The 14,906-nt window shown below is 38.6% G+C and overlaps 1 protein-coding gene across 1 annotated transcript; it reads left to right on the forward strand.

Moving 5' to 3' along the window:
- Nucleotides 1-7,155: 7,155 nt before the first annotated feature.
- Nucleotides 7,156-11,457, forward strand: LOC116200355 (cytochrome P450 81Q32-like). Its single transcript, XM_031531207.1, has 4 exons — nt 7,156-7,475; nt 8,278-8,639; nt 9,851-10,074; nt 10,846-11,457. Exons 1-4 carry the CDS (start codon nt 7,156-7,158, stop codon nt 11,455-11,457), a joined length of 1,518 nt encoding a protein of 505 aa, XP_031387067.1.
- Nucleotides 11,458-14,906: the final 3,449 nt, after the last annotated feature.

Consider the following 14,906-nt stretch of genomic DNA (forward strand, 5'->3'; position numbering starts at 1 on the left):
GAGATGTAAGTGATATGCATATAGAATAGAAACCCCCCATACTGAAGACACACATGGTCCTCCATGTGGGCAACACAACACAACATGCAAGAAGCAAACACAAACTATAAAATAGAATAAGAGACACAAAGTACAAGAGAGAGGAACGAGACTCCCCTACGACAGGTGAGGTTGTGGTGACGGTGATGGGGATGGTGGATCAATTGGGAGGTATGATGAGTTAAGATGCGTTCCAACATCCCACTTCTAGTTTGCTGTTCTTATATATGCACAACCAGGGTCTACAACCGGGTTGCTTGTGCACTAATTGCACAATCGTACTGAGAGCAAATGTCAACAGTGCACGCTCAGGCGCACAACCTTACTGCACGATGATCGACCAAAGTATTTTCCTTTCCTTAACCACCATAATCCATTATCAGTTCGCCTCTCGTATTCAATGTCCCTTGCAACACAAAAGGATTCCGATTAGCTATGGAGTTAATAAATAAAATAAGGGAAACTAAAATAAAATGGAAAATTCAAGATTGGGTTGCCTCCCAATAAGCGCTAGTTTAATGTCGTTAGCTCAACGATGCCATTGACCTGCTAATTCATGTAGATGGGGTGCGATAAATGTACTTCTTTCAATAGAGACACTGCAAAATTCTCGACAAAAGATTTCAACCGATGTCCATTCACCTTGAAAATTTGCTTCGTCTCCAAGTTTTGAATTTCAACAACCCCATTAGACAACACATTATAAACCATGAAAGGATCTTTCCATCGAGAACGTAACTTACCGGCATGAGTTTCAATCTTGAATAAAAAAGTAATACCTTTATGCCGATGGAGAAACCCTTCCGAAGGAGTACCTTGTCGTATGCCTCGAGGCGGATTTCCTCCAATTCTTGCAACTGGAATTTTCTTTCCTCACCGGAACGCCTCAAATCCATATTGCATTGTTTGACCGCACAAAAGGCTCTGTGCTCAATTTCAACCGGTAAATGACAAAGCTTCCCAAAAATCAAACGGTACGGTGACATACCTATTGGAGTCTTATAAGCAGTTCTGTAGGCCCAAAGCTCATCATCCAATCTCAAACTCCAATCATTTCTTGATGGATTGACCGTCTTCTCCAAAATGCTCTTAACTTCCCGGTTGGACACCTCAGCTTGGCCATTGGACTGAGGATGGTACGTGGTGGCTACACGGTGATGGACTCCATACTTCTTCATCAATGCTTCGACGGAGCGATTGCAAAAGTAGATTCCTTGATCGCTTATGATGGCTCGTGGAATTCCAAACCTGCTGAAGATGTTAGATTTCAAGAATCCTACAAAAACTTTAGCATCGTTAGTTCGAGTAGCTTTTGCTTCAACCCATTTAAAGACATAATCAACGACAAGTAAAATGTAGTTGAAACCAAATGAACTAGGAAAAGGTCCCATGAAGTCCATGCCCCAAATGTCGAAAACTTCACAGAATATCATGGGCATTTGAGGCATCTCGTTTCTACGAGATATATTCCCGATTCTTTGACACCTTTCACAACCCTTACAAAATCCATGTGCATCACGGAACAACGTTTCCCCATAGAATCCACTATCCAGAATTTTCCCAACGGCTCTCTTGGGCCCAAAATGCCCCCCACATGCATAGGAATGACAATGTGCTAAGATGAAATGAATCTCATTATTGGGAACACAACGACGTATGACTTGATGGCTACACAACTTCCATAAAGGGGGAAATGTACTTGTTACAACGAAGTTTACGAAATCGGCATACCAGGGCTCTTCTCCTTGCATGTGAAAGAGGTGTTCATTAGGGAAGGAGTCAGAGATAGGAAGGGGTTCCTCATCTAGCACAAGTCGGCTGAGGTGGTCTGCCACGGAGTTCTCATATCCTTTCCTATCCTTGATCTCTAAGACAAATTCCTGCAACAAAAGGATCCAACGAATTAATCGAGGTTTAGACTCTTTCTTGGCCAATAAGAACTTAAGTGCAGCATGATCAGTAAACACAATAACTTTTGATCCTAGCAAATACGATCGAAACTTTTATAATGTAAATACAATGGCCAAAAGCTCCTTCTCCGTGGTCGAGTAGTTGCACTGCACTGCATCCAAGGTTTTGGAGGCATAATAGATCACATGGCTGCGTTTATCCATTCGTTGCTCCAAAACAGCTCCTACAGCGTAGTCGCTTGCATCGGTCATGATTTCGAAAGGGAGATCCCAGTTGGGTGGTTGGATGATTGGAGCTGATGTAATGAGCTCCTTAAGCTTATCGAACACCTCATTGCAGTTTTTTTCCGAATGCAAAATTATTGTCCTTCTGAATTAAATGGCACAATGGTTGAGCTATCTTTGAGAAAGCCTTTATAAATCGCCGATAGAAACCTGCATGGTTAAGAAAACCTCGAATGTCTCGAATGTTAGATGGGTATGACAGATTTCAAATTAGATCAACCTTGGATTTATCAACCTCAATGCCTCTAGAAGATATCACATGACCTAGAACTATACCATGAGTCACCATAAAATGGCATTTTTCATAGTTAAGTACTAGGTTTGACTCAATACAACGGTGCAAGACCTTGGACAAGTTAGCCAAACAACAATCAAAAGAATTACCATATACTGTAAAATCATCCATGAACACTTCTATACAGTTCTCTATCATGTTAGAAAAGATACTCATCATGCAACGTTGAAATGTTCCAGGGGCATCACACAATCCAAATGGCATACGCCGATAAGCAAAAGTATCGAACGGGTAGGTAAAAGTCGTTTTCTCTTAGTCTTCTGGTGCTACCACTATTTGGTAATATCTCGAATACCCATCGAGAAAACAGAAGTATGACTTACCAGCGAGTCTTTCAAGCATCTGATCGATAAAAGGCAAAGGAAAGTGATCTTTCCTGGTAGCCGCATTAAAATTCCGATAGTCGATGCACACTCGCCACCTGTTCTGTACTCTTGTCGGAATTAGCTCATCCCGCTCGTTTTTCACCAAGGCGAGTCCTATTTTTCCCCAGCAATGGCTCCAAATTTTGGCAAGGCCTGTTGAAACCCCAAAAATAAAATCAATTTCTCCAAAACTTGTAGTGAGAAAAGGGTAAGAGCCGAGTCGAAATCCCAAAGGAAGCTAAGGGATTCTCTAAACCAATGAGCTAACAAAAGTAACAAAATGGGAATTTTGATAATCAAGAAACTAAATTGCAGCAAAAACAATTTAAAAGTGCAAGGGAAAGTGAGTAATCAATAACCGGGAGACGTATGACTTGAGTTCGAAAACCACCTAGCGGATGGTTGATCAAAGAAGCATCAGAATGTAAATTTCGGCAGCTAAGAGTCGAGTTGACCGCAAGGAATCAACTATCATCTAAATTCTAACTAGTCAAAACACCGTCTAACTAGTAAATTCATCAACTAGTTAACAAGGTATCAACCGATTCCCTAATTAACTAAGCAACGGCTTTAAACATAAGGATGCCTTAACTCGAGCGATTAATTAATTCGTCAATTAATTGACTCGTCCTATCATTCTCTAACCAATTAGGGCAGCAACTACAGTTCATTCCTAATTAAGCTTGCTTCGAATCGATTTCTACAAACACCGTAGTAGTCGTCGATAAGCTAACTTACAAATATCCTATTCACGACCGCGAGAGAATACTTGTAATGATGACATCCAAGAATGAATAAGTGTTGAGATTGAAATATTAAAACATGCTCCTCATAACCAAACCGTAAGGTTACCGTTCTCAAGTCAAACGAAATGAATTAGCCACACATGGCTATGCAAGAATTTATGAAAACTGACGATCGTTGGAAGAACACTCCGGAGCCGCCCGCCTCTTTTTCCAGTTTCTCTTCCCAGAAAAACTAGAAAACCTAAACCTAGATGATTCTTAGGTTTTTATATCTCCCTCAAAAATGGGAAACAAATAATGAACATATCTTTAAAGATTTCCTAAAAACTCCCATTGTAATTGAAGGGGAATTGTAGGGTTTGCAAATAAATCGGGGATTGATTCTGAACTCTCTCTCGGATCGGTTGTGCACATGGTGCACCACTAACCAAAAGTCCTTGTATCCTTCCAAATTCCATCTTGATACTTCAATGGTCTCCAATTCATCTCGAACATGCATCAAATTGCCTCCAACTCTTTTCTCGCACAATTTTTCCTAGAAACCATCATCCAAGCATCAGATACCATGAAGCCAACATAAAACCAAGTCCAAATTGTACCTATTTCATGGACAAATCCTCCCTTATCAAAAAATGCTATCCAGAGTAATAGGCTTATACTTTTAAGATCCTTTCTCAAGTGACTTCTGCATTTTTTTTGATGAAAAGTACTTTCAAGTGATTGATCTGATGCACTGCTATTTGCTGATGCTGGTGGGCAAACAAGTATCAGGTATTCCATGAAGCATAGTATTCTTTTAATATCTAGATTGGAGGTGTGGAACTTAAGCCTATCGTGTGTTATTTAGTTCGAGTGCATACTGGGCTAAAAGCCAGGCATTTCATCTGCCCTGAGAAGTTCATCTTATCAACTAGCTGCATGATTGGTTCTGCTTAAATATCGGATCTGAGGCTCTATAGATGTTCTCATTACGAGTTTCACCTTATAATTAAACATTTGCTTAGTTAGCATCGTATTAAAATCAGAATGTGTTGAAATGTGTTGTCTCCGGTTGTGTTTGTTCCTACTGATATGTGTATTTTCTGTTGTGGAAAGTATTGTTTGTTCCGGTTGTGTTGTTTCCTGTGTTTCAGTGCTTAGGTTCTATTGTTTCCAGTTGTGTTTCAAGGTATGTGAATGCTTAACATCCTTGATAATGGTCATCATAATGTCTACAGAATTAATAAGTGAGTTTTGGTTAATCTCTCTAGATGATCTGGTGGGATTTGAGGAAGCTTGGAAAGGAAATGCCAGAAAGCATCTTCCTGGCTGGACTGATCATTCTAACAGCTACAATGGTCATGGTATGTATTGTTTCCCCAGCTCTCGCATGGGTTTCTATTTCCTTCTGCGTTATATGGCCTTTGTTTTTAATTTTGGCTTATGCCAATTTCATTTTCAGGAGGCAGCAGCAGTAGGGGAGCTTGGGCTCTTCCATCAACAGACCGTGCTGCTCCAAAGGTCGCTCAGCAGATTTTCGAGAGTGCTAAGCCACCTTTCACGCAGGCCTCCGGTAAGGTGAAGCCAGAAACCAGCGGAAAGGGCGGTCGATCTCGAGGGAAAACTAGAGGCCAGTAGAGAGTAAGAGTTCTCGCTTGTATAACCTTTATTCTAAATTCTCACTGTGCCGCACATGTTGAAGGCTCCCCACATATTGTGTAGTTTTTTATAGAACTTAAGTTGATGTCTGCGGGACATATATTTCCGTTGTTAAATGGGATCTTGAATGAGCCGTAGATGGCATTCAGAAGCACAGAGTGGGTTGTCTAATTGTCAAGCAAAGCGTGACAATCCTCATCTTTATTCTTATCACATTCTTTAGATAATTATGCTTTATTAAAATAATTAATTTTATTAATAAGCACAATTTTTAATAATTTAATTAAAATAATTAATTTTTAAAAATGATTTAAAATGTTTATTTTTTATTAATTATAAAAATAGATAATTATGCTTATTAAATTATTAAAATAATCACTTTTATTAAGAAAAAACCATTTTTAGTAAATTAATTAAAATAATTAATTTTTAAAATTTATTTACTTTTAAATTATTTAAAATGTTTATTTTTTATTAATTATAAAAATTGCCATTAAAATTATCTATTTATCTTATAAAATCCATTTAGATTTACCATGAAGGGCATTTCTGTTTTTTCACCCTATTTCTGTTTTTTTTTATTCCTTATTCAAGCAAACCAAACATCATAATTATAATTCTCAATTTTGCTATTCCCTCCAACCAAACAAAAGAATTTCATCAGAATTTCTATTATATTCCATTTATATTATATTTCTTGTTTATTTTATTCCCGGTCTATTCAATTATAGCGAACCAAACGTAACCGAAGAGCTTGGAATTCAGGTCATAACGGATGGGGAGTTGACAAATGTGCAAGTATTTCATGTCGTTAATTAAAAAATTTTCCATTAAATGTCGATAAGTAAATTTGATGACAACTTTATCAGAACGGTATGCTTATATATCTATTTTCACATTGGTACCAAACAAGTATTAGACGAGTGCATGTTTAACGTGGTGATCTCAATCTAACTAGGTAATAATTTTCACTTCATTCTCGAACTTTATATCGTCAATAGGAGAGAGACAAAACATGGACGACTTTGTTGGATATGGTCCAAAGAAGTGCGCATGCTGCATAGTATCTTTTTCGCATTATCAAATATCCAAGGGGGCTAAGCCACTTTATTTCATGTAGGCGTCAAGTTTTACTCCTAATCTTTTGTCCTTTCGTTTGATAAGAAACGGTCATAGTACCGTCCTTTCGTTGGATAAGAAAGGGGTCCCGGATGGACCGTGCACCATACATTCACATGATATCTAGAACCTCTGTTTATGCTCCGTTGAGGAAATAGTGGAGAAAGAAGTGCAGTATGCTGCTATGGACCTGTGACTTATTTGTTAGATTGATTTTAACTGAATTTTGATTTTGATTTGAATGGGGTGTTTTTCAATGCTCCGGGCCCCACACTCCCTTACCGATCAAAGCAATTTGACTGGTAGCTGCCCTCCTCACTGAAACAAGCCGGTATAAATATTTAGGGGTGGGATCCATAATTTTGATTTTAATGAGATAATTTATTTTGTTGTGGGTAGAGTTAAAATTAAAGTCATGATTTTAAAATTACACTTTAAAACCAAAAGCCCCCTAAGATTGCATATGTCCAATAAAGGGCACGGGTAATCCGAGTATCTATCAACAAATGAGGACGTGCGTCACTGTATTATACTCTCTTTTTAGATTTTATTTTTCCATTTTATTTCATTATTTAGGTCATGTCCTTTGTCGTACCAAAAAAAGAAGAAGGAGAATTGTGATTTGTGATCCTGTACACACATATATATGTATTCACTACTTTATCTAGAAAGCAATACATGATATTTTACCCAGTTCTTGGCAATGATATAACGGGCAGCCTCGACCAAAGATATAATCAGAACTCAACCAAACACTCATGGGAGACAATTACCTAATAAGCATCTTCCTAATTTCTATCCTCACTCTTGTCTTTGTTCTTGCAATAAAATCAAGATCAAGACGACGACCCAAGAACCTCCCTCCCAGCCCACCTTCCTTCCCTATCTTAGGCCACCTCCACTACATAAAGGACCCCCTCCACCGGACCCTCCTCGACCTCTCAAAGAGGTATGGCGGCCCGATCATCTCGCTCCAGTTCGGGTCGCGCCCGGTCGTCCTCATCTCGTCCTGGGCTGCCGCCGAGGAGTGCTTCACCCGGAACGACATCGTGCTCGCCAACCGTCCAAGGCTTCTGCCAAGGTTGTCAGAATCGCGATTCTACCTAGAATCGGTCGAGGGTCGTAGAATCGTGAATCGTAGAATCGAATCGTGAATCGTAAGATTCTACCTATATTTAAAAAAATAACATATATATATATATATACACACACACCAAATCTCATATCAGAAATAGTAGAAGTAAACATCAAATGATAAATTTTGTTGCTTTCTATTTCGTTCGTCAAAATCAGATGGTGCTTAGTCTTCACAAGAGAGCGTTCCCACTATAACAACCTCAAATGAAATTTTTTTTTTCGGTGATAAACCTCAAATGAAAATTGATATAGTACCATGGTCACGGATCTTATAGGCGAAGTTGTTTTTTCTCCCTAAATTCTTCTTGGTATATTCCTTTTTGGAATCATCTTTGCACCTAAAAAAAGTGGAAAAAATTTCAGCCTAAATCATCTCAAACCATACGACAATCAGGAATTGGCTGGAACTTAATTCGAAACAGTTCCAGAAACTTTCCAAGTCCTTATCACTTACAGTCAGGAGACAAGTTTCAAACTTTTCATAAAATAAGAGAACCGATGAGTAATACTGTTGCACAATGAGAGAGATGAGGGGGGAGAGAGAGGGGGCATATGACTTTGGGTTGAAACTAGAATCGTAGAATCGGTCTGATTCTACGATTCTGCGATTCGAATCGCGATTCAGTCACGATTATACCTTCCCGATTCATGCCATGGAATCGGAATCGGTAACCACCCCTTGAATCGTAGAATCGTAAGATTCTACGATTCGAATCGCGATTCTAACAACCATGGCTTCTGCTGGGCAAGTACGTCGCATACGACTACACGACTGTCCTGACAGCACCCTACGGCAACCACTGGCGGAACCTGAGGCGTATCGGTGCCCTGGAGATATTCTCCACGCATCGTCTTGATGCTTTCTCGTGGGTAAGGAAAGATGAGATAAGGAGGCTGCTGAAGAAACTGTCGACTTTGGGCACGACCGAGGATTTCACCAAGGTGGAGGTAAAGTCCCTGCTGGCGGATTTGATTTTCAACATCATGATGAGGATGATTGCCGGAAAGAGGTACTACGGCGACGATGTAACGAACGTCGAAGAGGCGATGCGGTTCAGGGAACTCGTAAGAGACCTTTCTGAGGCGGCTATAGCAACTTATCCTGGTAAAAATTCCTCGATATCTCTATCTCTAAACTCTAAAATAACCTAAACCAGATCCATGGAAATCTCAGCCTACCACCTGTCACTTTTTTAAAACTTTTTATTCTATCCCTTTTGTTCTTATTTTTCAAGTTTTTCCTTAGAAACTTTCTCTAAATAACCTAAACTAGCCCAATGGAAATCTCAGCCTGCCACCTGTCCCTTTTTAAAAACTTTTATTCGCCCCTTTTCCCCTTATTTTTCAAGTTTTCCCCTACAAACTTTTCGTTACTTTTTTGTTTGTGTTCATTTTTTTCTTTTTGGGTATGAATCCTGATATCCAAAAATTTAATTGGGTTTTTATTAGTTTAGTCGAGTCAGACCGATCCACAAAGGAATAAAACTCTCATAGTGTAAATTTTCTACATTCACAAAAATTCAAATTCGATATCTTGTTTAAGCGATACAAGTTCAGCCGCTTGAACCAAGTCTTGGTGTTCTTTTCCTTTTTTTAATCTCTTCACATCCTTCAAAAAGATTTCAAAATTAACATGTTTTAATTATCTAGTCAATTAACTATCACAAGTTATCCATTTCCTTCTCTTTTTTTTTTTTTTCAATTTTCGGCTCTCTCTTTACTAATTTTTATAATTTCTTCCACAACTTTCATTGTTTTTTTTTTCTTGTCCCTTTTTTATGCCGGTTACAGAGAAAGCACAAGAGCTTAATATAAAAATGTAGAAAGTTAAATATAGAGGTATTGAAAGCGCCATTAAGGAGAGCCGAACCCATAACCTCTTAATTTCAAACGATAATGTGTAATATTTGCACTACATCTCTTTCTCTTTTATTTCCCTTCTTTTTTTTATTTCTTCTTACATCCTCAAAAGAAATTTCAAATTTAGCATATCTTGACTATAGATACAATTAACTAAAGCATTTTTCGTCTTCTTCTTTCCGAACTTTCATTTTTTTTCCACAAACTTTAATTATCTATATTTTATTCTTTTTTTTCTTTTCTTTCCTCTTTTTTCAATTACAGAGAAGGCACATGCATAATGCGGCATTACAAAACATGTTAATTATATAAGTAATGTATCATGGAGCTAAATTTTGTGGACCTGCAGCATCGCGCAAGATCCCAATCTAGTGCATATTATAGGTCAATCATTCACTGATGATCTTGTGTTGTCAAGTTTGGTAAGAGATAATACTTCTTTTGCCTTGTACTTAGGCGATTTTGTGCCTCTCTTGCGATGGATCGACTACAAAGGGTACAAGAAAAATGCCATAAGGCTCGGGGAGAAGTTGGACAAGTTCCTGCAAGGTTTGGTTGATGAGGGTCGGAGGAAGAAGTCCACACAAGAGAATACAAATACTATGATCGATCATCTGCTTTCTCTACAAGAATCAGAGCCCGAATACTACACGGACCAAATCATCAAGGGGCTAATGTTGGTGAGCAATGAGCATGTTTCCACTTTCAGTTTATTGTTAGAAAGTTAGTTTGTGTTAGTAAATCAAATAGAGTTTAATCATATTTCGCGTAGGGGCTTAACCTATTCAATTGGTCAAGCGTCCGGTTCTTTCTACCTGTGGATCCATAATTTTTTAAATACCTCCTCCTTGACTTATTTTGACAGACATCATATATTCTTTTTTTTATAAGTGTTCTAATAATCTTTCTAATCACTTCAATGTTATTTTATTAAGTGTAAGTTATAAGGAGAATTTTTAAGCATATTTTTTAGAAGGTTTTTGCAAGGAGGAAAAATGTTGGAACGTACAAAATTCAAATAGTGAGAATCAAATTCATGTTCTCTTTAGCATTTCCATCGATGATGCAACTCTCTATTCATTACTATCTTTATTTTCAACATCAAATGATCTAGAGCCTTTTTTTATTAAAAAAAGTATGAATTTGCTTTTACAAATTATTAAATCCTCTAAATGATTGTTCTGGTGTATCATAGAAATTCTTTGAAATGTGAAAATCAAAATAATTCTATGTGGCGTAACAAAACACCTTTGATTCGCCCTCAAAATAATTCAATGTTATCTCATTTCGAATTTTCCTTTCATTTTTTTTGCAATAAATTTTATTTTTTTTTGTCATAGATCAATGAGCTAAGAATTACTAATGCAAGCTCCTTTTATTTAATTCCATGATAAGAAATTCATGCGCTTATCAATTTAATGGGTTATGATATCCTTAATTGATCTATGTAGATCTTTCTTGCGGCTGGAACTGACACATCATCAATCACATTGGAATGGGCATTGGCGAATTTGATCAACTCTCCAAGTGTTTTGGAGAAGGCGAAGGTGGAAATCGACTCTGAAATCGGTCAGGATCGCCTGATCGATGAAGCCGATCTACCTAAGCTTCGCTACCTTCAAAATGTTATGTCAGAGACCTATCGGCTTTATCCTGCAACTCCAACCTTGTTTCCGCACATGTCATCGGAGGCCTGCGACATAGGAGGATTCCACATTCCGAGAAACACTATGGTACTTGTCAACGCATGGGCCATTCATAGAGATCCCGAACTGTGGCATGAACCGACGAGTTTCATGCCTGAGAGGTTTGAGAGCCTGGGAGGCGAGGGGCAGAAGCCATTACTGTCATTCGGCATGGGAAGGAGGGCGTGCCTTGGCGCTCCCCTTGCCCATCGCTTGGTGGGTCTAACTCTAGGATCCCTAATCCAGTGCTTCAATTGGAAGAGGATGAGCGAAGTGAAGGTCGATATGTTGGAGGGCCAAGGCATCACCATGCCCAAAGCGGAGCCACTAGAAGCTCTTTGTAGAGCACGACATATTATCGGAAAAGTAATTTCTTAACCATGTTAGCATAAGCTTTTCTTTATATACAAAGTTGGCTCAAGTGAGTCCATTAACTTATCGTGTGACCCCTTGTTAGATCCTTTTAAGCTTAGCATTGTCAGCTCTTTTGTGCTCAAAAGAAATAAACTCTCTTTGTATAATCCTCACAGTAAATCAGCAGAACTTAGTTAATGAGAGAAAGAGAGTGCAGATGAGAGAAGGAAAAATGACTTCTACTTTCATTCATAGGAAAATTTTCAGTTACCTACCCCAAAGACGCAAGTTGAAACTTAAAACAAAGCAAGACAATAACTGCACCTAACGTGTAGAAACATAATAGCTAAACAAATGCTAACGATTCCTTAAAACCAACAACTTAGGAAAGCAAACGAATTTTGACACGTGACTAATAAATCAACTGACACGGCTAGAATAATGCAGCAGTTCTGATGCACTTCATCTGATGCAGCTCCAACACTCCTCTTAGATCAGTTGTTGCTGCACACACCAATCTTCTCTCTTAGAAACTCAAATCTCTCAACATGAAATGACTTAATAAAGATATCTACAAGTTGATCATCAGTTTTGCAGTACATAAGCTTTACTTCACCATTTTGTTGCACTTCTCTGAGAAAATAGTACTTCACCTTAAAGTGCTTAGTCCTTCCATGAAAAGTAGGATTATGAGAGATTGCTAAAGTGGCTTGATTGTCCACGTACACTTCAGTTCCTTCCTTTGAACTTAAATGCAGATCCTGCATCAATTTCCTTAGCCAAAGTGCTTGATTTGTTGTTGTTGTTTCTACTATGAACTCAGCTTCAACAGTAAATTGAGCAACAGTTTCCTGCTTCTTTGAACACTAAGAAAAGCAAGCTGAACCAAAACTAAAACAATATCCAGAAGTACTCTTCATGTCATATGTACATCTTGCCCAATCACTATCTGAGAAATCAAATGGCTTAACCTCCTTACTCTTTGTGATTCCATAATAAGATGTCCATTTTAGATATCTCAGGACCTTCTTTGCAGCTATCAGGTGAGATTCTTTTGCTTAGTTTAAGAATATGGACAAAACATTCACCACATAAAGAATGTCTGGTCTGGTTGAAGTTAAGTACATGAGATAGCCCACCAAACTTCTATATTGTGTTGCATCAGTTGGTTCTGTTTCATCCTCTTTTTAACTTCTCTTTGTAAACATATAGGAGTCTTCACACTTCTGCACTCCTCCATGTTAAATCTTTTTCAGATACCTTCTTTTACAGATGAAGATTCCCAGATGAGTCTAGTTTATCTCTATACCTAGAAAATAGGCCATTTCTCCAAGGTCTATCATGTCAAAAACCTTCATAAGATCTTGCTTCAACTCTTTGATTTGATCTTTATCATTTCCTATCACAAGCAAGTCATCCACATACAAAGAGATAACAATCTCACTGCTGCTAGCCCTTTTCACATATACAATAAATTCACTCAAACTTCTTTAAAAGACCAAGTTCCGCAAATACTTGTCCATCTCACTATACCAGGCTTTAGGAGTTTGTTTTAGACCATACAATGCTTTCTTTAGCTTAAACACCTTGTCTTCCTGACTCTTGACCCAAAAACCTTCAGGTTGCTCAACATAAATTTCTTCATCGAGTACACCATCAAGGAATACAGATTTAACATCCAACTAGTATGCTTTCCAGCTCTTTTCTGCTGCGATTGCCAGTAACAGTCTAATGTTGTCGAGTCTGGCCACAAGAGCAAAGGTCTCTGACCACAAGCCTAGCCAGAACTATTAGAATTTAATTTGGTCCTATATACCCATTTCACTCCTATGACCTTCCTGTCCTAAGGTCTGTCAACCAGCTCCCAAGTCTGGTTCTTTTCTATCATGCCCAACTCCTCATTCATTGCAACCATCCACTTCTGATCTGTCTTGGCATCTTCAAAGCATGATGGCTCAAGCACTGCGACATTACACTTTTGATAAATCTTAGCCAATGATCTGGTGCCCCTCACTGGATAATCATCAACAGTATCATCTATCTTTACCATTTCTTCTCTTGACAATTGTGGCGGCCAGTATTGTTGAGTTACACTCTTTTCTCCCTTACTGCCTTCTTTCCAACACCACTTCTCTTCCAAGAAGGTGACATCTCTGCTAATTGTCACCTTCTAAGTTTGAGGTCGAAATACCCTATAGGCCTTAGACTGCAGACTATATCCCACAAACACACCAAGGTCAGATTTCTGATCCAGCTTTCTTCTCTTTTCCTGAGGTACATGTGTGTAGCATACACAACCAAATGCCTTTAAGTTTTTCACAGATGGCTTCACCTTGTGCCAAGCCTCATAGGGTATCTCTTCTCAAAAGCTTTTGTGGGGAGTCTGTTGAGCAGAAAGACAACAATGTTTGTTGCCTCTACCCAGAACCTTAGTGGCATTTCCTTTTCCTGCATAAGACACCTTGCCATTTCCACTATGGTTCTATTCTTTCTCCCACTTACTCCATTTTGCTATGGAGAATATGGAGCAATAAATTGACGTTCTATGCCTGCTTCATCACAAAGACACTTAAACTTGCTTAAAGTATACTTAGTACCATTGTCCGATCTGAGCACCTTGATCCTTCTATCACATTGATTCTTCCAGCTCTTAAACTTCACGAACACCTCAGCAACTTCTGACTTCACTTTCAAGAAATAAATCCAAGACATTATGGTAAAGTCATCAATGAAAACTGTAAAGTACCTGCTTCCATTCAGGGAAGGTCCTGCACCAATTCAAGCTTCTCAGTATCTAGCATGTTCCCTTGAATGGAAGTCTTGCTTGCTTGCCGAGTAAACAAGTTCTGCAGGCTGAATCTTGTTCCCCCATGACTAGCAGGCCCTTAACCAATTCACTCTTCTGCATATACATCCGACCCTTTATGTGAAAATGCCCTAACCTCTTGTGCAAACTTCTGCAGCATTAGTTTGTGTCTTGAAAGCAACTTGCTTCTCTTCCAAAGGATTGAAAGAGAAACATTTGTCTTGCATAAGTATCCTAAATAGCTCCTGGCCACTTGCATCAGAAATCAAGCACTTTTTTCCTTCAAACATTACCTTATACTCTTTCTCAACAAGCTGACCAACACTTAACAAGTTTTGGTCTATCTCAGGCACATAGAGCACACCAGTGATAAGCTTGGCGCCAATATAACCGTTAATTACCACAGTTCCTCCCTTCACAGCAATGTAGTCTCCATTGCCAATTCTCGCCTTTGTAGAGATTAAACCATCGAACTCCTTGAACAGGCTTCTGTCACTGTTGAGTTATGGAGCCTGAAGTACTGTGATTCCAGATCGAGAGCGGCGATCCAACATTGGTAATGTAATTAGGGTTTGTTCCCTTTATAAGTAGCAGCTTATATCTCTTGTAACCTTAACTCAAAATAATAGAATACTGATTTGGCGGCGCCCCCAAACGTAGTCAGAAT

The sequence above is a fragment of the Punica granatum genome, chromosome 3 (assembly GCF_007655135.1).
Source record: "Punica granatum isolate Tunisia-2019 chromosome 3, ASM765513v2, whole genome shotgun sequence".
In the NCBI taxonomy this organism is placed as follows: Eukaryota; Viridiplantae; Streptophyta; class Magnoliopsida; order Myrtales; family Lythraceae; genus Punica; species Punica granatum.